The sequence below is a fragment of the Merops nubicus genome, unplaced genomic scaffold (genome assembly GCF_000691845.1).
Source record: "Merops nubicus isolate BGI_N331 unplaced genomic scaffold, ASM69184v1 scaffold15261, whole genome shotgun sequence".
Taxonomy (NCBI): domain Eukaryota; kingdom Metazoa; phylum Chordata; class Aves; order Coraciiformes; family Meropidae; genus Merops; species Merops nubicus.
Window position 1 is genome coordinate 1 of NW_008590378.1, and position 11,142 is coordinate 11,142.

Here is an 11,142-nt window from a genome sequence, read left to right on the forward strand (position 1 = left end):
AAGGTCCCTTCCAACCCAGACCAGCCTGTGATGCTATGAAAGGAGGAAAGCCCCACAAACACCAGGCAGAACAAAACCACCCACCTCCTCACACATCACTGCAACAGTCCAGGTCTCTCTGCCAGCCAAGGTCTCCAAGGCACAGGAACAGCTCACAGGATGGAATCATAGTCCCTGGGGTTAGAAAAACTCCTTAAGATCATTGAGTACAGCCATAAAGCTAACACATCACCACAGACCTGCAGTGTACCCAGCTATGAAGCCTGAGAACAGAGAGACTGGAACAGAGATCATCCTGGAATTAATTTTCCTGCAATTTTAAGCAGCTGAAGTAGAGTTTACTAGTTTTCTCACTAAGGGTCACACAAGGACTTGCATCTTAACCAGATCTGATAGTACTGCAAAATAAACATGACCCCAACCAAATGAAAAGCAGTTTCCTGACTCATACCTTACAGCCACAACTGCACCCTATGGCAGAGATGCTGCAAGAACAGCCACAACTGTTAATTTAGTTAGGAGCAATAAAAACATTTCTTCAAACAAACAAAAAGCCCCACAGCTGGTACACTGTTCCTGCTCTGGGCAGGGTCTGAGGTGAGCTTGGAGGCAACAGCAGCAGGCTCTCCAGTTCTCAACATTTTTATTCTTCAGGGGTTTTCTTTGCTCTCCAGCTTAGGAACAAGAGCTTTGCAGGCAGGAAAATACAGCAGGAAAGCTGAAAGAAATAGTAACAGTTTAGCAAACAGCTTTCCACACCTGGCAAGAGGAAGAATATCCAATATAAGACCCTAGTTTTAAAAATACTTAGTTGCAAATATTTTCTTTCTCCCTGCTGTAACAAGGGAATGGAGAGAACTCCTGCAGCCCTGCCTGCATGAAGAGGAGTGGAGAAAAAACCAAAGCCACAACCAAACCTCAGCCCTTCCTCCTTATTTACATTTTTTTTCACTGAGCCTTTCTAGACAAACACAGCAGTTAAAACATCCCTGACTACAGCACTGTGTAACTTCCCCTTAGACCCAGGCTACACTACCTTGAAGATGCTCTCAAAGCAGCAGGTCAGCACCTCCAACCTTCCTCCTCCCCAAAGCCTACACCCTAGCCTGCCCCACAGCTTCCTACTGAGTGTGCAGCTGGGGAAGGGGTCACCCAGCTCCCAGGCCAGGTGAAAACTATTCCCCCAACACACCAAAAAAGGCCAAAAGGTGAAAGGGAAAAAGCAACACCCACCTCTGAGAGCTGTAGCCCTCATACTGCACTCAGTGTCTCCTGAAATGGGACCTGGGAGCTGTGTTTGGTGGCTGCCTGCAGAGCTCCTCCCTGCAACAGGAACAGCACCTGCAAACACATGGCAGCTCTGCTCATTAACTTCACAAGTTTTATCTCAGTAAAAACTTAACTATATTAAAAGACTGCCTCACCCAGGCTGCCCAGGGGCTGTCATGTTTGTAAGCACACACAAAAATTCCCCTGTGACAGCTTTCCAAAGATTTCCCTCTTTGCAGTCAGTGGGTATCAGACCTGTAACTTCTCTGTTTGAACTCTGTGCCTCTCAGAGGCTGCACAGCCCAAACCCACCCCAAGAGGAGCTGGCCCTGTGTGGAGGGGCCCTGCAGGACCTGGCTCTGCTGCCTGCTGTAGCCATTTCTGCAGCTCTTGTCTCTGCTCAGAGAACAAGCTTTCATTATTTTTTTAAAGAATATCTGATGACAACAAGGAGAAAGCCACTGGTTTGCCCTGTGAGGTTTGCTTAGCAGGTAGAATTGTGTCAGACTTTAGCAGCCATGATCTACATTCCTCCCCAGCCATCAGGGGGATGATGGAAATTAAGGTGTGAATGAGCTGTAAACCAAACTCTTGCTAGGAAGGAGCTCTCAGCAAGCACTCCAGGGGCAGGTACCCTCGTGCCAGTGGAGCTGAAGAGGTTTGACAAAGACACTTCTCCCAAACCCACGTGGCCACCAGCAGCCCTGCAGGGAAGGAGAACCAGGCTGGCTTTTAGTGGCCAAGGGAAGTTCTTGGGTTGCTCTTTGCTCATCATCTGTTCTCACAACAGGATGAAGCAGAATTTTTCTCACGTGGCTGCCTGTTAAGCCACTACACTCAGGTACTAAATGAACCAACCCACTGATTGCCCTGTCAAGAACATTTATTCATTCCAGTTGTACAAGGTCACTTCTCCTCAGCGTGGGGACATGGTCAGTGGACAGCAGTGCCACATATGATAATGTGAAGGCAACGTGCCCACGGGGATGGCAGCAGGAGCTCAGAATGTGCCAGGATCCCAGCCTGGCACAGCCTTCCTCTGCATCCCTTATGTCTGTATCCACTGCTGTGTCTTTGTGCAGCAAACTCCACGCTCAGACCAAGCTGTGCCATCTATCTGCTAATATTTCATAATGCTTGGAAGAGTTACTCACTTTTATTGACATATAAATAGTACAATAAACTGGAGATGAGGTTTCACTTTTGGTCAGAATATCCTAATCCAGCATAGAATGAGGTATGAAAATGTTCAGTAAAATGCTGTTTTCATAAATCTAGAAACTCCATGTAGAAGAACTAAACTGAGTGTTGGATCATCTCTAGATAGCAACATAGAACACAGACAGCAACAAAGAACATTTGTGAACAATGAAAGTGTAGCTACAACCTATGTTAACTTTAGGCACCATTAGAAGGTGCCTAAAAAACAAGGGGGAGGCACCCAGGAGGAGGGGTATTTATCTTCTGAGGGCTCCTCACTGCCAGGCACACCACAAAGCTCATCTCCTTCTCCTTCTCATCTTCCTCTCTGGATTCAACCACCAGGGAATGGTCTTTCCTCATCCTGATACTTTGGGGACCTCAGTGGGCATGTAAAGAAAGGAAGAGGCCCCCCTGGGAACATCCTCCTCATACAGGTTTTTCCTTTGCCTGAGGAACTGAGACAATAATAACTTGTAAGTTTTGCATTATTTTAGGTTCTAAAACCTGATTACTGTGGAAAAACCTCAGTGCTTCACCATCTTTCTGAAGCACATCCTCACTGCTGGCATCTTACCTCCTTAGAACCACAATATCCTGCAGACACCCAACAACAGCTGAGGTGCAGCCACACTCATGGCCCTGTGCCTGGCTGTGTCCATCCATTTCAGATCCCTGCAGAACTAGCACCACCCTACTGCTCAAATGGTTCAGGATCCTGCAGACATTCCTCCCCAGAGCAGCCCTAGGAGGTAAGGGACATCCCAGTGCACTCTGCTGACTGCCTCTCTTCTATTGTTCTCCTGTTAAAGTCCCAAGCAAGATCACCACACTGCCCCTGATGCAAGCAGCAGCAATGCTCTCTCAGAATCTCCTTTAGATCCCTACAGCTCTGCTCTCCTGGGAGGCCAATAAATATAGAATAACTGTTTGTATGCTAAGTCCCTTCTTCTGTCCTATTTGTAGATTAGAAACTCTCTGGGCAGTTTAGTCCATGTTTCTGCAGCACACAGGGAACTGGGCTCATGCTCCATTAGGGAAATTTCTGGGTTCTGAAAACAAAGATAATCAAGTGATGATAAATTAAAACATAAAGAAAACACTTGATACAAGGCAAAGGTGCAGAGCTAGCAGGACAAGTAGTCTGCAAGAAAAAAAGGAATGAATGAACTGTCCAGTGCCACAGCTTGTGTCTATGCCTAGGACTTTTCAGTTCTTTCCCCAGCTCCTCAAGAAGGTTGACCTCTCAGCTAGGAAAGTGAGAATACAAATATGATAAATGGGAAAAGTCTCATCCTCTGTGTCTGTGAGGGACAGCTGGAATGGCAGGTATGAGCCCCTAGACTGTAGAGAACACTGCAACAAGAGGTACAAGGAGGCAGTTAGGAACTGAGGGGCAAACAGAGCCTGATCTTCTGGCTACCATCAGTTTAAAGGATTGCTGATGTTATCATCAAGGAGATAAAAATGGGCTGAGGAGCATAGGCTGCTGCCATCAGTGCTGAAAAAGATCTGGTTTACACTGGAGTCATAACATCAGTGGTCCAGAGGTCTTCTAGTTCTGATTCTGTCTTGTCAGGCAATGACCTGTCTATATATGCACTGGTTCTTTAGAGGAATTTGCTTGATCTTGTTGGTTTATGGCAGGAAGAAGTGATGAGAAGTAGCAGGGAACTTTAAATTGTTAGAATTTGCTGTGGCTCACATCTGCACAGCAGACAGGTGGTGGGGCTGTGACTCTGCATGGGCAGCTAGCTGAGTTGTGCAACATGATTAAGGGGCCCTGCAGAGAGCACCTGATACTTCTGGGATTTCAGAGTCCACTGAGGCAGCCCAGTGAGCCAGAGGAGAACACTGTTTTTTGGGGTATAACCACTATACCTGTGGCTGATGCTTTGGCTCCCTTGCAGAAACAGACACACCTCATGTAGCCACAGGGCACAGCTCCACATCCTTCAGCTCTGCTTTATAGGGATTCAAAAATTAGCAGCAGTTCATGGTAGCACAGACTAGGTACTCAGTGTTTCCTAGAAGAAAAAAAAAGGGAAATACAGTTTCTGCTGCAACAATCTAATGATTAAAAGAAGAGAGAATAAATATTTACAATATATAAACCACGAGATTTTCAAGCCATCAAATAATGATGAATTTTAAAGAGATAGGATGAAACTGATCTCCTTGAATGTCTTGTTTTACTAAACAAGTTTTTAATACCTTAGATGCTGGTGCACTTGTATTTGCAGCTCCCTCCAAGTGTAGGTATGCCAGAATCTTCAGTCAAAAATAGCTGCAATTTATGACTCTTCATCAAACGTGTCCAGGCCTTGAGAAACCCAGTAAGAAGTCCCAGTTTGGGTGACAAACTGGCTCTGGCAGTGAGTGTGGCTGCCAGGGCTCTCTCTTTGCTCTTTCATTCCCTCCTGCAGCTCCTGACTCCCCTGCAAGTCACTCAGCTTCAGTTCTGCACGTAGGGATTGCTGTGACCCTGCTGGAGCACTCACCTGCTCAGGGGAACTGGCTTCCAGAGGAAGAAATCCATGGCAACATCAGCTCCAGTTTGCTCCCTCTTCATCACAGGCAGAGCAAAGGAAGAGCAGTTTGTCAGAAGCTGCTGCTGAACTGCCTGAAGTTATAAATACAGTGCCCGAAGACTCTAAGGTTCCAGCCTGGTGTTGTGGTTTGGGGTCAGGGCCACCCCCAGAACCATAAGAGATGCTCTCTGTTAACCCCCTCTGCCCACCCCCAGAAGGGGAAGAGGAAGGGAATAAAGGAGAGAGACTTATCAATTAGAAAACAGCTTTAATACTACCACTAATGATAATAGTAATAATATGGAATATGTATGAATCTATACAAACCCAGTACTGATCCCAGCTCCCCCCATGGCACTGTGTCACTGTCACCCCAGCTGGGGAGCAGCCCCTGGGGAGAACCCCCAGGCTGGACTCAGGTAAGTGCTCCAGGAGCTGGATTCTGGAACTGGGTTCAGGAACACAGGGCTCAGGATCAAAGGCAGGATGGATGAAGTCCTCCTTGGACACCAGGCACTGCAGGAGCAGCAGAAGTGAGGAAGAAGAAGGAAGGGAGAAGGGAGGGGCAATGGAAGGGCTTGTTAGCTTCAGACAGAGCAGTTAATTAGAAGAACTTTAGCTGACAAGTTGAAACAATTGAACAGAATCAGCTCTGTTCTGTCCCAAAGCAGGACAGCAGCTTAAGAATCCCCCCATTCCTACTCTCAGAGCATTTCACCCCTGTGTGGGCACTGAAAAGGATCACATCTTCTAAAGGGACAAGTAGTCAGCACACCCCAGTGAAACCAGCTGACCTGTTCAACATTTCTCCACAGGAAATGGGTGTAAGTGAGGCCAGGGGAGGTTTAGATTGCATATTAGGAAGAATTTCTTTACTGAAAGAGAGGTGAGGCTTTGGCCCAGGCTGCCCAGGGAGGGGCTGGAGTCCCCGGCCCTGGAGGGGTTCAAAAAATGAGTAGATATGATACTTTGGGACATGGTTTAGTGGTCATGGTGGTGTTGGGTTGATGGTTGGACTTGATGATCTTAAAGGTCTTTTCCTAGAACCTTAATGATTCTGGGTCTAGAACAAGCAGTTACTACAAATGTGAATATTCAGCCATAAGATCCTCTGAAAGCCTCCACAGCATCTAACCCAGCTGGACATGAGGATGAAGGAAAGTGGAGAAGATGAAACCTTCCCCTACCCCAGATCATCACAGGATGTTAATCAGCATCATGCCTGCCCACAGGATGAGGAGCAGTGGTGCTCATGGCCCTCCAGGCAGCCCTGGAGCAGCTTCCAGCCACAGGGCAGTCTGCATCAGGTCTCCCCCTGTTGTTGCAGTCAGTGAAGGTGCCTCTTCAGCAATACTTTGGTTCAAGTTGGACATATTTGGACCTTCTCAGCTTAGATTTCCAAAAGCCAGCTAGCAGAAGTGGCTGAGTTTTACAATCAGGCCACTAAAGGAGCAGGTCAGGGCTAGGTTTAAATCTACAGTTAAAAATCCCCACATCCTTTCACCTGTTTTATGAACTCATCACTCTACTTAAGTAAAACTTCCACAAGCTACCTTTTTATATTTAAGAACACCCTCTTCAATGCAGTGCACACAGGAGAACATGTAAGGTTATTTTGGTGCTCATACAGAATACCAGTCAAGGATTTTGGGTGCCTCTAGCACCCAGAAGTACCACTCATGTCCTGTTGAGCCCTGAATTATCCCAGATAGGATTAATTGTTCTCAGCTTGTTCAGTGGTTTCAGGAAGGTAAAGCAAACATTCACTTTTTGTTGGATTATTTTCCTACCCTTTCAGCTCCCTGCCTGGACCCACCACAAGTTCTGATAACGTCAAAAATCAGTGCAAAGGAGAGAGCAGGAAAGTGGAAGAGGGCAGGGTTAAAGAGCAGCTTAAATTGCCAGGGAGCAGCAGGAAGTGTAGTTCCATGTGTTAGAAAGGACTGTGAAGTGGGACTCATTCACACCCACGAGGGAGGGAGCACAGGAGCTGGTTTGGTGCAAGCATGCCTGACTGAAGGAGTTATTGTCAAAATAAACCAGGGTCTAGATCACCCCACTCAGAACAGCTTAAACACAGCTGACCTTAGAAGTGACAGTATCTCCCTCTTATCATAACCAAATCAGCTTTCAGAAATCTAGCAGGAAAGGTTATGTTGTTTCATATTATAGCCTGTTTCCTGAATTAACCCCCTGCCCCAAACCAGGAACACCACACCAACCTTTTGGTAAATCAATTAGACACTCTCTGAACAAGCAACCCTCACTGAGAAGCCTGAAGATGTGACAGTTGGATTCTGGGTGACATTTCACCAGCTTATTGATCACACAGCTCTAATTAAAACTGACTGTCAGGAAAACAGATTTCCCCCTCCTAATTTCCTAATTAAATAAACTAAACTCCATTCCTTTAGCTCTGTTCAGGCACAAAAGTGCACGTCCCTAATGCCACCAATCCTGCTCCATTTGGAGGCTTTTGGAGCACACTCCACAGACTGATTCAAAACCCACTCTGCTTTTTGGGTGCCTTACCTCAGACTGGAGGGAAGGACGTGCTGGAAGGGAATGGAAACACATCTGATGGTACCACAGCCTCAGTTGCTTCTCTCTCAGGTGGATATTCTGTCTACAGAGAAGTGAAATGTGAGAAATACGTTAAAAGAAAAAGTCTCTTTTTTTCTCTTTATGAGGTTACCATTGCTAAGAGCAACACTATGCAGCTTTAGCTGTATTTCTGCAAATAAAGCTGGATTCAGCCCAGCTGGTGCTCCCTCGTTTCCCCAGCTCCCTCTGGAGGCTGCTGCTCACACTGGGTTTGCAATCCACCATGTGGAAAAGGTTAAACTCTCAGGAGAGGAGCTTTGCTTATAAAATGCTCTCCTGGGCCCAGGCTCCAGCCCAAGTGCAAACCAGCGTGTGGTTTCTGTGGCCAGCTGCAGATCTTTCTCTTTGGTTTCTAATCAGAAAGAAACCTTGAAACCTTCCCCCCCGCCTCCACAGCTGCACCCTATATAAGGGATTGGGCTGACATGCTCTTTTTTTTCTCCCTTGAACGGTTTAGGGGAGGCGATTTTTTGGCCGCAGCCCTAAAGAGCATGAAGCGTGCTTGGAGGATTTGTGTGTGCTTCTACTGCTGCCTCCACTGGCTCTCCTCCAGCGTCCAGTGCTCCCCCCGCCCCAGGGGCCGTGGAGTCTCTGGCAACACCTCCGAGCTGTCGGGGGCTGCCGACGCCGCTCGAGGGCGTCGCCCAGCGAGTCCAACCCGCGGCTGTGGCTGCCCCAAGGGAGCCGTGGCTATGCCCTGCCCCCTCCCCTCCTCAAGGTGCTGTCGGACCAGGGACCCCAGGACTGGGAAAGCCGGGTCCCCAGGCTGCAGCCGGACTCCAGAGCCCTTCGGTACATGAAGAGGCTCTACAAGATGTCTGCTACCAAGGAGGGAATCCCGAAGGATAACAAAAGCCACCTCTACAACACCGTGCGACTTTTCACTCCGTGTTCCGAATGCAAGCACCGCCCCCGGGGTCTCCTGAAAGGTACGTCCGGGGTGACCCCCAGAAACGGGGGGGTTCCACCCGCTCTCTGCCTGCAGCGTGGCACAGGAGTGTCTCCTTTCTGCAGAGGTGTTGCTGCCTTAATCCTCACGGCTCTTCTCTGAAGCTGTAGGAGGTTTTCCTAGCCTGCTCCTCCCTGGATGGCATTAGGGGCAGGCTTCCCCTGGTCTGGGAAATGCCACACCAATGGTGCTGTTCAGGATGATGCTGATCTCTCAGCCTGACTCATCTTGCTGGGAATCAGAGTAAGCTCTGCCATTGGTTCTAAGTAAACTAAGAAAAGTGGAAAAAGGGGTTAGGTGTAGTGGGCATCATGTTTCCTTCTGCTGGTTTTGCTTTTTTCAAGGCCACAGAACACTGTAAAGAGACTGGTGACAAACTGCCAGAGTCCCACTGCAAGGGGACTTTTCTCCTTGCCCTGTGCATGTGCCAGGGATGAAATATGCCCCCAATGTGTGAGTATCCCAAAGGGAAGAGTAGAATTGCTTCCAAATCAGGCTGAGGACTGAGAAGCTGGGACAGCTGGGTACTTTGAACTCACCATGCTGTCGTGGCTGTCTTCAATGTGGGCTGGTGGCACCAAGAGCAGGTAGAAATCTTTGGCCTTTGGTTCTACGGCGTGACGAGCGATCGGAGTTCTCCTGACTTGGGCCTGTTTGTGTTTAACCCTAAACACAGACATCAGGCTGGTGCACAGGGACAGCAGCTCCAGAGGCATGTCCAGATGAGTATTCACTATGGAAAAATGAAATTAAAAATAAATAAACCAGTGTTTGTGATTAAAATTTCCTGGCGTAGTATAATCTGATTCAGAAATATATTCCGATGTAACAGTTAATCTCATTATTAGGCATCCTAAATGGAGTAATAATTAAAGTAGCAGCCCAAATCTGGGCCAATTTCCTACAGTTATTGAAGCTGTTCAAATTCATGATTGTAGATTAATGTAGGAAATTTATCAAGGTCTACAGAGCCTGCACCTGATCTCTGATTATTTGGCTTATGAACGTGTGAAGAGACCACTTAATGCTTTTCTGTGGTCAAAAATGAACAATTTCAAATGTGCAGGAAAAAAGCAGTGCTGAGGAGTAACAAAAGCAGCAGATTTAACACCGGCTATGTCCACAGCTGGAAAATGGGTGAGGAAATGGTTCATCAGCCTCCAAATCAGATGGGAATTGGAGTAAATTCAAAGAATGCCAGAAAACTGTTGGCATCAGGGGAAAAGATAAGAGTGGTGTCTCTTACAGTAAGGATGAATGAGACATAAATGTGTATTCCAAGTAATTTGGAAGCTTTGGTTCTGATGAAAGAAAAGCAAAATGACACTTAGGAAAGAATGATAACTTTTTTTTTTTTAAGCAGTGCTAATAAATTTCTGCCTTGCTGTTGCTCAGACTTGCTGGCAGCTGCTGGTTAAGAAATTTAAATAGAAAAGAAATATGAAGAGTAACTCGAGTTAATGCTAAGAAGCTCCAGAAGTGTTACCTTTAAAATTTTAGATATTTCACTTCGTGGCTTGTATAATCTAGAGTGTCTAGATCCTGTTTCCCCATATCAACACTGACAAGACATCTGCTAACTTCTTCCTGTACTGTTTGGTTGGGTTTTTTGGTGTTGTTTTTTATAAAATGAATCCTAATACCTCTTTAAATCATGGGTTTTCTTTGTTTTGTAGCAACTTCTTAATTTTTAAATCTTATGCCCCTGAACAAAGTACAAATTCCATGTAATGAAAGTAATGCAGGGCATCTAAATTGGTTTGTTCTGCTGAATTATTGCCTCTTCTCCTGCACGATGATATTGATGTCTAGGTGGACAATTAAGATGCATTTTGTTTCCCTCCTCAGGAGACGTTCACTCGGTGGATTTACTCTTCAACCTGGATCGTGTCACTGCTCTAGAGCACTTGCTCAAGTCTGTCCTGCTCTACTCCTTTGACACATCAGTCCCTGTCTCTTCCTCCATTTCGTGCACGTGCCGTTTGTCTGTTAAGGAGCATGATTTTTCTAGCCAAGTATGTCCCAGCATTTCACACTCTGTAGCTTTTAGCCTGCACTTTGAAGTCCGAAAACGCAAGTGGGTGGAGATTGATGTGACTTCTTTCCTCCAGCCTCTGATTGCTACTCACAGGAGGAACATTCACATGGCCGTGAACGTCACTTGTCTGCTGGGTGATCCACCACGAAACACTGACCTGGAAAACCCCATCGACGTGGCACTGGTTCCCCCTTCTCTTCTCCTGTACCTGAACGATACCAGCGAGCGAGCGTATCACAGGTGGAACTCACTCAGACACAGAAGGCAAAGCCCAGGGCAGCCCAGGGAAAGGACCAACCCTACGAGTGACCCCAGAAAGCACCCCCAGGGCAGAAGGGCCTCTCGGCGTCGACGAGCCGAGACCCCTCAGCACCCCGCGACGCCCCCACCTCACAACCTGAGCGAGCGCTTCCAACGCTTTCTCTTCCCTCAGGACGAGTGCGAGCTCCGCGAGTTCCGCCTCAGCTTCAGCCAGCTGAAGTGGGACCGCTGGATCCTGGCGCCGCACCGCTACAGCCCGCAGTACTGCCGGGGGGAGTGCCCGCGGGCGC

The 11,142-nt window shown here is 47.4% G+C and overlaps 1 protein-coding gene across 1 annotated transcript; it reads left to right on the forward strand.

Annotated features, from left to right (window-relative positions):
* Positions 1-8,095: 8,095 nt before the first annotated feature.
* Positions 8,096-11,138, forward strand: GDF9 (growth differentiation factor 9; the record flags this gene model as incomplete). The annotated part of the gene is given in 3 exon segments (XM_008949930.1): positions 8,096-8,236; positions 8,239-8,533; positions 10,402-11,138. Coding segments are annotated over 3 exon segments (1,173 nt in total), but the record flags the coding sequence as incomplete, so codon positions are not given.
* Between the last annotated feature and the right edge of the window lie 4 nt (positions 11,139-11,142).